General features: G+C 44.5%; 1 protein-coding gene across 2 annotated transcripts in view; it reads right to left on the reverse strand.

Moving 5' to 3' along the window:
* The window catches only part of RBL2 (RB transcriptional corepressor like 2), a 33930-nt gene that overhangs the window by 9294 nt on the left and 10555 nt on the right, over nucleotides 1-14081 (reverse strand). Inside the window, exons 1-7 of one of the 2 annotated variants that reach the window (XM_029075426.2) lie at nucleotides 10046-10218; nucleotides 8323-8451; nucleotides 6736-6896; nucleotides 6568-6632; nucleotides 4786-4972; nucleotides 2715-2881; nucleotides 35-144 (exon numbers count right to left, since the gene is read on the reverse strand). In XM_029075426.2, the coding sequence (XP_028931259.1) occupies nucleotides 35-144; nucleotides 2715-2881; nucleotides 4786-4972; nucleotides 6568-6632; nucleotides 6736-6896; nucleotides 8323-8440 (808 nt within the window). In that variant the 5' untranslated portion in view covers nucleotides 8441-8451; nucleotides 10046-10218. Of the gene's footprint in view, nucleotides 1-34; nucleotides 145-2714; nucleotides 2882-4785; nucleotides 4973-6567; nucleotides 6633-6735; nucleotides 6897-8322; nucleotides 8452-10045; nucleotides 10219-14081 lie in introns of those variants that run through there. The other variant, XM_029075424.2, reaches the window with a different exon arrangement.

The raw sequence follows: 14081 nt of genomic DNA on the forward strand, positions 1-14081 counted from the left end.
CCCACATTCCCAAATCCCAAATGAAAGCCCTTACCTCTGGCGCAGCTCCCGAAGTCCCCATCTGCCTGGGAGTGCTGACAATAGAGTTCGTACATTTCCTTCAGTCTGTTAGCGATGGACTGAGAAGGATCTCGGGAGCACGCTCTAGGAAAGAAATACACTAAATCAGCCTGTTGAGCTCGGCCGAGTCGCAGAGGCGGCGGGCTCCCTCCACCTGGGTGAGTAAGAGGTCTTCGGTTTGGTTAAGGCATTAACTGTGAAAGGGTCCGACACCTCCCACCGATCCCACAGAGCATTTCCCAGAACACCCAGCCAGGCTAGAAAGAGAAGGTAACGAGATGCATCATCAAGGCCCTGGGAGATATGTTGACCCCGACTTTGAAAGTGTTCCTAAAAGGAGACTGAGTCCGGTAGATGTGGGACAGTTAAGTTCACTAGGGGACCACAAGATAATGATAATGATGATATCTGTTAGGCGCTTGCTAAGTGCCAAACACCTGTTCTAAGCGCTGAGCACTGTGAAGATGGCAGGAAGCCCCTTGGAGTCACTCCATGCCACCGAGGCTAGAGTTCACTACTTTCCGACGACACAGGGAACATGCAGCGTGGCCTAGAGGATAGAGCAGGGGCGAGGGAGTCGGAAGGACTCGGGTTCTATTCCTGTCTCTGCCACTTGTCTGCCGTGTGACCTCGAGCAAGTCACTTCACATCTCTGTACCTCTGTTACCTCATCTGTAAAATGGAGATTAAGACCGTTAGCCCCATGTGGGACGGGGACTGTGTCCAACCTGATCAGCTTGTATCTACGCCAGCGCTTAGAACGGTACTCGCCACAGAGTAAGCGCTTAACAAATACCATCATTATTATGGGACCGCCCATGCTCAGGGAATAACAGGCCGGCGAGGGAATGGCATTTTTCTGTTTGGTTTTCACACCCTTTCTCTTCTAGTGTGGCCGCCAGCTCCAACCGGATTTCCTTTTCACCTCACGCTCCTTGACGGATCCAAATGCCAGTTATCCAAATGGCCGGCTTCCCGAGTCTTGGCCGGTTCTGATAATTGGACAGAATCACATGAGTGCCAAATCCAATTCTGTTCCCTTTTCTCAATGATGATCTAGATTGGCCCTAAATAAATCAGCTCTGACAAGTGCCTTGGACATACACTTCTGAAATGAGAATAATATTAATCCTTCCCTCTCCCAAACCTGCGGAAGATAAAATACGGTGTCGGGGCAGTGGCCAGTGGTCTGGCTGGCATCTGGCTGCCCGAGGAGAGACATCAAGAGGTTCCTAAAAGATCTCTGAAACATCTACAGAGGAAGTCGATTCAGGACATCCTTACAATAATCGTTCAATAACTACTTCTACACACTCGCTGGACACTGAACCAGGCTCTTTAGGCGCCTCAAGTGAAGAATAAGGCCCAGCCTCTGCCCTGAAAGAGATTTCGGTCTAACCTAGGGACACTGAACCAATATACAAAAGCAAAGATCCACGCAACATGAATGACAGAGCAGAAGCAGCTTTGAACGCACTGCGAGCTTCTTGAGAGAAGAAAGGTAGCCTACTGGAATGAGTACGAGACTGCGAGTCAGAAGACCTGGGCTCTAACCCCAGCTCTGATACTAGCCTGCTGTGGGACCCTGGGCAAGTCACTTCACTTCTCTGGGCTTCTGTTTTCTCATCTGTAAAATAGGGATTCACTCCCTGTTCTCCCTCCCACTAATACTGTGAACTACATGTGCGCGAGGGGCTGTGTCCGGCCTGGTTATTTTGCACCTACCCCGGTGCAAAGTACAATGTTTGGCACATACTAAGTTGTAACAATCGCCAACATTTTAAAAACAATATTATTACGATCAATTACCACCAACGGCACACAAAGATCACAAACACAGGTGCTCATGTTTCCTGGGACTAAACGGGAAAGGCTTTAAAGAAGAGGTGGGGTTTTTCTGAAGGGTTTAAAAGGGTGGAAGTGAGACGGTCTGACAAATCCTCCACATCAAAAGGTGTGTCGGGAGTGCTGTGTGCCAGAGTCAGTAGCAAGTCTGCTTGGCTAGAGTGGAGCGTGTCAATGGTGTGGTGGGAAAAGAGCTCATTTGGGGGAGGAGAAAGAGGTGGGTGGAAGGAGGACCTTAAAGCTGAGGTAATGGGGACAGGGAGGAAAGAGGACTAATTTTCAGGAGGAGAGAGGTAACAATTGGGCTGAATAATCTGGGGCAGTAGTCCAGAGGGCTGGATACCCGCAGGTGCAGGCAAGCAAGTGACAAACCAGAGGTTTTAGATGCCCATCACAAAAAATAATAATAATAAAAATGGAATCCGTTAAGCACTTTCTATGGATGAAGCATTGCTCTGAGCCCTGCCAGAGATACAAGTTAAGCAGGTCAGACACAGTCCCTGTCTCACATGGAGCTCACAGACTAATTAATAGGGAGACCAGGTACCGAATCCCCATTTTACAGTTGAGGAAACTGAGGCACAAAGAAGTGAGATTTGCCTAAAGTCACAAAGCAGCCAGGTGGTGAGGTGGGATTAGAACCCAGGTCCTCTAACTGCCAGGCCTGGGCTCTTTCCACTAGACCACGCTGCTTGCCACAAAGTACATAGACTCTGCCTCTCTCCCTGGTTAGGCCCGTGAGGGTGACTGCCATCGGCACCTACCGTGGATTCCTCTTTCCACGGAATCGTGCGAAGGCCCAAGCTCACCTTAGAATTTGCTCCAGGTTCTCACTGGGAGCGTTCTTGAGGCCCTTCAGCATGGTGTGAAGGCGACTCAAGCTGTGCGTGGCTATGGAAATCGGGGTCACGTACGGGCTGCTCTCCTTTATGTAGTTGCGGCCAGTGAGAGGAGTTGCGATCCTAAACACTTTAGACTAAGGAGACACAACAAATAATTTACAATTAATCTTTCGGTGATAAAACTACTCGCCGGATGACTTCTTTGGGGCTGCTACCCTCAGACTCCAACCAGGTCGGGACGGCAAGGCCTCACCCCAAACTCACGAAGTCTAGCTGCGATACATGCGGTTCACTGAACGCACCTCTACTCTTAGAATGCCTAAGGCTGCATGTGAGTCCCACGATGTTGCAACATGGAGAAAAATCTGGCTTTGGCATGGGGAGAAGGGTTATGAGCAGATGCCTCCGCCTGAGGAGCTCCTTCTCCCAGGCCCTCCCCTTGGAGACCGGAGACAAACGCGATCCCATTTGGTTTCAGGTTTACCACATTTGGCTTTTAAAAACAAAGCTCAAATAAAATCCCAGCCAGCCGGATTCCTTGTGAAAAACGCCCAGCTGAGTCTGAGGGTGTCGGGGCGGGGGGCGTGTGAAGTTGGGTGCTTAGCTAACTCCTGCAAACCTTCACTAAAGACAGTGTAACCACCAAGTTCTCTGGAGTATTACAGGAGGGAGAATTTAGTTAGTAGTCCAGAAATCCTGGGTTTATTTCTCAGTTACAATGTTCTTTAGATTCTGGTAACGGCTTGACGAAGGCAACCGAATCCCAGTCACAGAATAAACTGCCCATGTTTCATGAATTATTCTAATGCCACAATAATTACTTCGTGCTGGAACGTTTTGTGTGGTGGGTGGACGGAAATAGTAACGAGAAGGTACATAGTCACACGCTCAATTTTGTACAAGTTAAATGGAAAACGGATAGAAAAGAAGGACACCGCTTCTCCTTCTTGTTGCCTGAGGATTTTGGCCCCTACTCTAAGGGACAGCTGTGATTTCTGACAGTGGAAAGCCCTGGAAAACCAGCTCTGCCCCCTCACAGTGCAGAAGCCCGAAAATAAAAGAAATTGGCCGCACAAGCAGAAACAGCAGCAGTGTTGGGAGAAAGCCTAGTTTTAGCAATCACACATGGCTTCCTGTCAGGAATCCTCAGGGAGACATGGGCTTCCGGCAGGCCTGCTTGAGTACCTAACAACAGAGTTTCCTTCTTCCAGGAGATCCCCTGCCACGATAGCCTATACAAACTCTTGGAAAAGCCATCCAACCTAGGAAGAAACCAAAACACCAGCTCCACCTGGCCAATGAAAACAAGCGGACATTCTCAGGTCAGCACCATAAACTGTTAGGGCAACAATCTCAAACTTGATCATCCAAGGTTTTCTCGGATGGGATTCCCTCTCAGCCAGAAAACATGATCCTCTCAGGCTTATTTTCTGGAGCTTCTTAGGACTATTTCCATCAGGGCCCCAACCATCACTTTTCACCCATATTTAATGAGAATTTTTGGATCTGTGGAAAAAAATTCCAAGCAGATCCAGTGCTTAGAACAGTACTTGGCACGGAGTAAGTGCTTACCAAATACCATTATTATTGCTGCTGTTCTGAGCCACAAACCTCCTACAGACTCGATCCTCGGGAACTACAGGCTACCCTAGACCCACCCACCAATTGGCCCAGAGACAAATCCCAATCCACAAACTGAGAATCTTGGAAAGCAAGGTTAGCATGTCTCTACAGGGTGACCATTTCCTTTCTCTGATCATTTTGCTAAAAAATGATCCTTAAAACGGGTCAGCAATAGGCTTTTTGAACCAGGTTTTCAAGAGTCAAGGTTGTTTGGCTTCTTCTGAGTAGCAGGCAAGGGGCGTATAATTGAGGACACTTGCTTCAAAGGAGAGGCCCTCAGAAAGCGCACCACCTTCACTAGGGGTGTCAAATAGCACTCCCCTCTGGGTGGCTGTTGCTTCCTTGTCTCCAAGCCAACGCGGGAAGCTCGGAGCCTCCTTAGCATCTCCGGAGCCCCAGGTGTGATCCCACTGACCCTGTCAAAATGCTGCTGCAGGCTGTATTTCACGTGCACTCTTTCAGCACTCTCCATTCCTGAACTGGTGTTCAGACACCTGGTGAGGGTTCCAATCTCCTCCTCTGCATCCTCTCCAAGAAATATCCGCTCATCTAAATTCCCCACAGATAAAACGTACTCCTCGTAGGCCTTGTTGATGGCTTTCCTAAGGAACAGAAAGAAGAGGCTGTCAGTGCTGTAGAACAGAGAATTGCTCTTTTGGATGATTTTTTAATATAAAGAAATCAATCATATTTATGAGCACTTACTGTGTACAGAATACTGTCCAAAGCACTCTGGAGAGTACAATAAAACAGAGATGGTAGACATGTTCCCTGCCCACCACAAGCTCGTCCTCTAAATCGTGAACTCGTTGTGGACAGGAAATGTCACTGTTTATTGTTGTATTGTGCTTTCCCAAGCGCTTAGTACAGTGCTCTGCACAGTAAGCGCTGAATAAATATGACTGAATGAATGGAGAAACAAACAGGTATTCTAGGGTGCTTGGCCCTCTTGGACAACCATCCTCAAGATTCGGGACCATCTCACATCACAACTTTTCACCTAGTAAATGTTTAACAAATACCATTATTATCATGCACGAGAGTTGCTCCCTTCCCACACTCTAACTGGGGAGACACATAAAAGTAGCTACAAATAGGGTAATCAGAATAAGTGCAATTAATTCTGTTTTCCACCCACCGAGTAAAGTAGCATTTCCTTTGGTTTGTTTCGAACCTACCATCAGCAAGCTTCCCCGGGTGCCCCTTCATAGCGGGATTAGTGGATGGCAACAACTTTAATAATCATGTTATCTTAAATCATGTTCCCCTCTCAGTCTCTATCTTTCCAAACCAGAATCCTAATGTGTTCTGTCTATATTCACATCCTCTTTATCGTTAAAACTTTTCTTCATTGCCTTCTATTGACCCCTTTTTTAAAAACTTTCTGTTTGAGTATTCCACTTTTTATTTAGCTGGAAGCAGTCTACAGAATTTGAAGATATCCACTGCACCCTAAGGCAAGTTTTTAGTTTGATTACTGCCATTTCTACAGACCCGGGAGAGCAAAGTCCCTGCAGCTTGGGTTTTGTGTTTATGCCCCTTTGTTACACAATGGATTCATTGTATCAGTATACTCCGGGGTTAGGACGGCATCTAGACTACAAGCTGTATTTTAGCTTTCTCTGTGAGGGGAGAACATCTTTCTTGCTGTCCTGGAAACTTCAAAACCACACCGTTTTCGCGGTACTGCTTTTCATGTATAAATTTCCACATGAACAGGTCGGATTCAAAGACTAATTCAGAGGTTCGATGTAACAGCTTTTAGAGGTGCTCATTCATCCTGAATTTATGATTTTTTTCCTCCAATGCCCCCTCCCCCTCTTTTTCTCCGCCAGACAAATAAACGTCATTTAATTTGATTTTTGGCAGCTGGTAGAATTTGTGACTGTTTTAAGCATTAAGGGTAGCGGTTGTGTTTGTTTAAGTCCTACATCCCAGGAACTTCGCTCTTCAGAGTTTGACCCATTTTTCTAGCCTTTCTTCTTGTCTACTTCAGAGTTTGTACCAAATCAATTTCTGTACCTTGACACCACTTAGCATGCGTGGCCTTGGTTGGGCTGAAGAAACGTCTTAGAACTGTGCAGAATAAAATTCTTTCACAATATTCCCACCTCAAGGCACAAAATGTACAGTTCCTATAGCCCTTTTCATTCACAAGTCAGGATCACTTGGCTACTGCTGTAAAAAAAATACTTACACACTATCTCCAAAGTTCCCAGGATCAAGAAATCCAGTAAGACTTTCTTCCTTTCCTTTCAAGAGCTATTAAAAAAAAAAAGAAAAGATGATCAGCCTATAAATCTTAATTCACTCCCGAGGAGAAAATATATTTCACTTCGCCGCACTTCTTTTCTTCTTCCCAAACCTTTTTGTCAAAAAGCTTCCTGATGTAAGGTTTCCAGAAGTGTTCTTTTATTCCTTTCGCTTCCAAAACCAGGCCGTCGTGGAGGGAGCAGAGTTTCTCAATGATACAGGGGGGCTCTGAAGAGGGTTTAGAATCCTTATTCTGGAAGTCTTCAGGAAGGCCTTGAAAGTTAACCATTGTAAGGAAAATTCAGCTACCAGCAAATATTACATTCAACTTGCAAAAAACTTGGCAAAAATATCAGATATGATGCCTGCTTAATTTAGTCCCAAATACATAAAGTGTTTGTTTATTAGAAGTATATAAGATGGCAAGTCTATTTTACCAATTTAAGGGTCCACCCAAAGCTGCACATTATGCCCAAAAGGCTAACTACTCCACATATTCAAGCAATCATGCCCTATAGAAACAGCCAGAGAAAATAACTCTGAAAATCTGTTATTCATAAAAAGGTCATATTATAATCGCCAAATGCCCTGAAAACTGAAAAAAGGGGGAAAAAACCTCTCTTCTTTCCTTCCCTCTGCTTCTCACATCCTCACTGATGAGCTTAAAAACTTGTAAGATGTTAGAGGCTCAGAGAGACCTTTCAGCCTCGGAAACCAGAAACACTCTTTTAAAAAATAATTGCACTGCTGACTCAATGGAAACTTCTCTGCCCCACCTAATTATCTGCACGTGTTTATCTGTTCAATTACAAAGCTTCTCCTTGTCCCGGCTTCAGTGACAAGTAACAACAGAGAGCAAGGAAATGGAAGGACGGATCAAGAGAGAATATGGAAGTCCACTTACCAGCCAAAAGCAACTTAAAAGAACTCTCTTCCTTAGGTCAAAAATTTCCCCTTGATGAGATCGCAACCCTAGACTAGCCTGTTGAACTAATATTTAAGGCTCACTTTGCTAAAGTGTGACCCTAACATTAGCTGGCTGGAACGGAAGATCTTTTGGGAACCTGTTGATTCTGAATGTTCGGAAACCTGCTGATTCTGAATGTTGTCTGCAGGGTGCATACCCCTACAGAAATGCCCACTGTTTGTTCAAGGCAAAATGCATATTGAATGTCCCTCACCATGTTTGCTTTGCAAACTAAACTTCTGGCTTGTCTCTGTGGGCCATCGATAAAATCCTGTTGTCCTTAATTAAACAAATACTGTGTAGCAGAGGCTGCTAAATACAGAGTCAAAAGATTCATTACTTAAATAGGTGAAATACTGGAAAACATTCTACTACTTTTTGCTGAGCGGTCGTACCAGATTTTAAACCAACAGCTTTAAGGGGACTCACCATGAGAGGAAGTATTGCTGCCCATTACATTTAACTCAACTGCATTTGCTCCCTAAGGATTTGGAATGCTTTCGGGAGAGTGTTTACCTTGTTAGACTGCACGCTCCCTGTGGGCAGGAAACATGTCTTCATTATTCTGTACATTCTAAGTGCTAAGCACTTAGTACAGTGCTTTGCACCCAGTAAGCGCTCAATAAATATGACTGAATCTCTAGACACACAAGGGGGTCGCCCTCCCCGCTCCCTCCTCTGCAGGCAATGCTCTGCAGTGTTGGGCTCTGAATCTCCAGCACCCCAGCCTACCTTTAAAATTAGGATTCAGAAGTTCTCTGCGATTCGAACACTGAACTGCGTTTCCATACACCAGGTCCAAAGCACACAGCAAAAGATGATAGGAGTTGACTAGATCATCACTGATCATGGGGAAGTTACCTACAAAATTGGAAATATTTATAAGGTTAAATTTAACAACTTTCGAACACTCTAAAAACTATTTTTCAAGAATGCCGGAGGGTGTTTATGTAGTTTGCATTTAGGGCAGTAACTGAATTTTAGATGTCCAAATATGTTCAGATTGAAAATGCATGAAATAATATGAAATATAGTAAAAACAAAGTATGAAACCATGTATAGACATATGTAGACATATATGTGGGTGTGTATATATCTCAAATATAATAAATACAAAGTATGCATATATATAGTGTGTGTAAACATATACAAACATCGCCACCCCTCCGCAAGGAATGACTAGTTTCTTTTCTCCTAATTTCACCGGCAGAATAATAATTTTTGAGAGAAACCTCAATTCCCAAAAGTGAAACCATTCTATTTGTGACCTTACCCTTTCACCCTATTTAATGAAAAATGTGAAATTAATGATGTTATGAGAATGGAGCCTTTTTCTATTTTTATAGACAGGGAAAAGATTTTTTTAAATCCTTACTGTCCTCTAATTCTAAACAATTTAAAAGCACAGTAACAAGTCTCAGGGCTGGGACACATCCAGCATTGTCGACTGATTCTACCTGGTACCCACTATGTCCAGCAACAGCAAAAACATATGCCCATGAGCATAAAAAATAGCTTTTTTTGTGAACACTATATCCCTGATTTGAAATGCACTAAGAACTGCATTGCAAGGTACTGCATACACCTTCAGCATGTTACTAAAACTTGCTAAATCACTCAACTGGACCACAAAATGACTCATGACTGACCTATATAAAAATGGCTGACCGTTTTGGGAATCGTTCCTGAAAGCTCATTCTGGCATAAATTAATAAAAATGCCACAAATGCAATTTAAAATAAAAAAATATAAACATCAATCCCAACATAGGACTCCTGACTGTAAGCACCTCTTGCTACAAATATATAGTTCGTACATTCTCTACCATCCTAAATTTTAAAATTTTGTTTTATTCATCAAGTTACTGACTGGATAAAACAACTGGAGGGAAACTGGTCTCAGAAACTTTGGAAGTAAGGCATGGACAAAATACAGAATCAAAGTCAGGCAAAACAGAAGTGATCTCTTCAGTCTGATGTAGTCAGTCACTTGATAAGGCAAGTCTAAAAACTTATAAATGCCTGCCTTAACCTGAGATGGAAATATTTTGATTATTTTGATTATTCTTGGTAAAACATGGAAAATTTTAAATATCTATATAACTTGAAACATCATTTAGCTAAATACTGACCTGCTGTGGTAGACGGCAAATTTTCCAAGATGCACGTACAAGCCTTTAAGAAGCAAACTAGACCACACTTCACAGTCTATTGACAGGCAATGAAGTCTCGATTTCAACACTCAACATATATGAAATAAGCACTGAAAAGACCTTAAGGGCTTCCCCAACCAAACAGGATTATTCCTTAATATTCTGGCCATGATCTAGCTGTTTTAAAAAGCAACGCCTCCCTCAAAGCCAGTCTCCCCAAACCAAACCCAAACATCGTACAAAATGATTTTGCTCCCCTGATCTAATTCATCCCCTCTCCTCTACTAAAAAGCAGCCATTTACCTCAGGACATTTGGAAAAGCACCTCTTAGCTTCATCTGAATGGAAACCTTCAACAGATGAAATCTGATAAAACCAAAGTAAGGGTGGGAGAAAGCCCAACCAGAGTCCTTTTTCCCTGGTCAGAAATGCCAGCAGCACTGAAGCAGCAATAGGCTACATTTGTAGAGTTGTCAAGAAGCAAAACAGAGCCAACAAACGCGCTCTGCTACACCACAGGAAAAAATGTTTAAAATGAAGAGCTGCTTAACGCTCTGTAATCGAAACAGGAAATTGTACTCATTGGTCTTCGAACTGCAGGGTGTGTCACGGGCAAGCCCCAACTTGTCACTGATGCGGTTGCCACAATAAGGAGAACGGAAACTGTCAGTGTCAGGGCTCAGATTGCCAAGCTACAGAACTGAGCCGGCCCCAGAGGCCTGCATCGAATGCCCAAATCCGGAGAGTTCCATTTCGGCACTAAAATCTTAAAATTTCCAGTACATCTGCCCTCTGGGATCTCCGCGACTGCTTGGAGTTTCTGCAGTTTTCTCAGCAACGGTGATCCCCAAGTGCTAACTTCCTCACCACGAAAGGGTTTGGCTGACTGCCTGCTGCGTGCAATGGGAGGGACTAAAACCTCTGTGGTATAGCCAGACTCTCAGGGGCGGGAGGGGGGGCCCGAATCAGAACCGAGGCTCCCGTCACCAGATGGATTTGGGGAGGAATGAAAAATCTCCAGATTTCCTTAGGGCCGGTGGGAGCAGGGGAGAATAAATTTGACTTTCCCAGTTCTGGCACCGTTTATCCGTCGATACGCAGTTAGATCTTATACGGCTAGAGTCTTCAAGGTTGAGTTACCGTCCGCGTTCGGCAGTTGGCTGGTGCTCTCTGGCAGCAGGAAGTGAGGGGCGGGAGAAGGCTGTAGAGTCGGCTTGGGGTAGCTCTGGCGGCAGCTGTGGAAGGATCAACTGCCGAAGCCACAGCTGCTTCCTAAACGAGCTGCAGCAGCCCGAACGAGGTGGAATTACCCAACTGCAGACTGGTCCAAGTAACTGAGGGCATATTGGCAAGGGGATGGATGCCCTTATCGTCTTCCTAGGCATCCAGAGTTGGAAGCAGGACGGGAAAGTTGTTCCCCTTGGTTCTAAAGTCTCCGGAGATGCCGCCCCTCATGGTGACCACAGGCAGGAAGTGTGAGGCCGAGTGTCTTAGTGGGTTGGGGCCTGACAGGATGTGCTCTGGCTCCTTTCCCGGGAGTGATGGCTCTCAGCCACATGGAAGTCTTTTTGTTTGTTGGACTGCTCCTTGCCACTGTACGCGACCGTTCCTGCCGGCCCACAGGCCGGCTCGATTGTAGTTCCTATTTGCCCTCGCTTGAATCTGTGCCTGATCTTAGTGTCTTCTGAAACCCCAGGATTTATATCGGCCTGAAGATCTTACAGATACTGGTTGTTTAGGGACTCCGGCCTTCCGCGCCACACTAGGAAGTTTCTAGGCTGGAGCATTCTGAGCAAATAGTCCCTGCCACTCTCCAGTGTTGTGAAAAATGGCTCAGGTAGACTGGAACTGAAGCAAGGCGATTCAGTGGGTCTAGAACTGAAGGATAGCTGCCCACTGAAAGATTTACTGTCCCCCGAACCAGTTTGAAAATGAGGACATGTGGACCCTCCAATAGCGGAGGGCCCGGCGATACAATCTCTCTGCAAATAAAAACTCCTTAAAACTGACTTCATGGTCCTCCACCATCTGACCCCACCATAACTATCTGGATCCTTCACCCGCTCGTCCCCAACCCGCTGTCTTCGCTCTTCCCAAGCCAAGCTTCTAGCTCTACCTGGCTCCAGCCTCAACCTGTTTCCGTCCCCTCGCTCGTGCTCTTCTTCCAGTTTAGAACTCTCTCCCTCCGAAATTAGACCAGCAGAGCTCTCCCTTCATTCAAAGCCCTCCTAAAATACCACCTCCTCTAACAAGCTTTCCTCAATTCATTTCTCTGCACCTGAGCTATTACCACTTCAGCTAACTCCTGCACTTTTGAATTTATTTAGACCCTCCTTAGCAGCCAATTATTTCTTTTGACACCTCTCTCCCCTTAGAATAAAAATTCCTTGAGAGCAGGGAGCATGCTACGTAGTTACTCTGTACTTCCCCAGCACAGTACAGTGCACTGCATCAAGTGGACCCTCAACAAACTTCTCCTCCTCCATGAAAACACCAGATTTCTTAGAACAAAATAATATTAAATATTTTACCTATATTCCAGTAGCCTGCCATATTCAAGAGCCAAGCGAACATATACTAATGTACTAAACAATTAGGGACCTTAAAATTTAAGAATCATAACCAAGCTGAAGTATCTGCTCTTAAAAAAAAAAAGCTTGGACGTTCCCCTTATTCTTGTGGAATATGCCAACAGAGTATTTCCACATCATCCTTAAAATCCCAGGACATCTCTTCCCTTCCCCAAATGTACTCAAGAACAGTTCCGAGATATACGTATGTGTGTGTGTATATATATAGAGAGAGAGATTGCCACATACACATATATACATATGCTTATGACAGAGTGAGAATGTGAATGTGTTGCCCTTTGTATTCAAAATGGCTCTATTAATGGTTGAGAACCTCTTGATATCAAAAAGACAATGCAAATGACTATTAGCAACTTCCAGAATAAGCACAGCACTAGGAACTGACACTAAGCATGAAGAAAGCTCAGATTACACATTGCTCACATGGGGACTTTCTTAGCCACAGAGACTTTTCAGAGACAACCCAGAGCTTAATGTTAACACCAAATTCTACTACCTATGCAATACATTAGGCAGATTAATTAGAAAACTGAAATCAGAAGAACAATAAGTCCTCTGAGAGAGTGACAGAATTTGGCTACAACCAGGCATCAAACTTGATTGCCAACTGAAGTCCTAACCAAACTCTACGACTGTCCCAGACCCAGCAAAGAAGACACATTTAGCTCTTTAAGTAATTCACCTCCCTCACCTAAGAGCCCACTCAACATCAAATAGTAAGACCAGATCACAAACAGTGAGGTCGGGGAAACAGTCGGACAACCAGCACTGAGCCCATGTTCGTTGCAATGCATTTCACCGGGTTTGACATTTGAAGAGAGTTACTGAATGATGAACTGAAACTGGCAACCCAGCAGTGAGGGCAGAAAATAATGTCTTAAAGATAGAGTTCAGTGTAAGTTTCAAACAATGTGACACTGTAGCAGTTATCTCATCCAGCATGTAGCTGCCTGGAGAGGTTGCTCTCCTCAAGCAGAGGCTTCAAGACTACTGGGACATCAAGAGATAAATGAAGGCAAGACATCAGCACCGCCAAGGACAATCTTTAGGACTGTCTTGGGAATTAAGTGGATCCTTCCCTCTGCAACTCGTAATCCCAGGGACTGAACCGCTTCTGCCGTTACTTGCTTGGTCCTTAAGAGACTTGAATTCTGGTGGATTCTCTTTCACACATATTTTAGAATGAATATCTGATTACTTTGGAATTTTAGAGCATAGAATGAATATCCTCTCACGTTACTCTGGGGGTTTGTGAAAGGGACCTACCTGAGACGAAATGATCACTTTTGTGGTTAACCACTTGGTCACACCTGAAACCCAAGTACAAATGTGCCAAGAGTACCTACATAACAATAGCAACTTATTGGCTTTGAATCAAATCCAGCACATTTTTTCTTCAGTAATCAATTTTACTTTATATTCTATCACTAAAGCAGCTCACAGGCAAAGGAAATTGCACAGCCCGCTACCATACTATGTGCTTTGCTGCATTTTTTTTAAACAAAGGATTTAGAAACCGAAAGCTGTTATTTCTCCTTAGACTCAATTAGGGGAGATGAATTTCTCTAGAAGCATACCGACAGCTGGGAGGAAGAGCGGATGCACTGTGGCCTAAGGAACAGTTTGGCTTGAAGGCTCCAGAGGCAACACTTGCCTGAACATGTTGGAACGAGTCTCTGAGAATGGTTAATCCTGAGCTTTACAGGAGCAGTAGCTCCAAAAATAAATTACATTCATCTTAAATGAAT

This window comes from Ornithorhynchus anatinus, chromosome 11 (assembly GCF_004115215.2).
Source record: "Ornithorhynchus anatinus isolate Pmale09 chromosome 11, mOrnAna1.pri.v4, whole genome shotgun sequence".
Classification (NCBI taxonomy): domain Eukaryota; kingdom Metazoa; phylum Chordata; class Mammalia; order Monotremata; family Ornithorhynchidae; genus Ornithorhynchus; species Ornithorhynchus anatinus.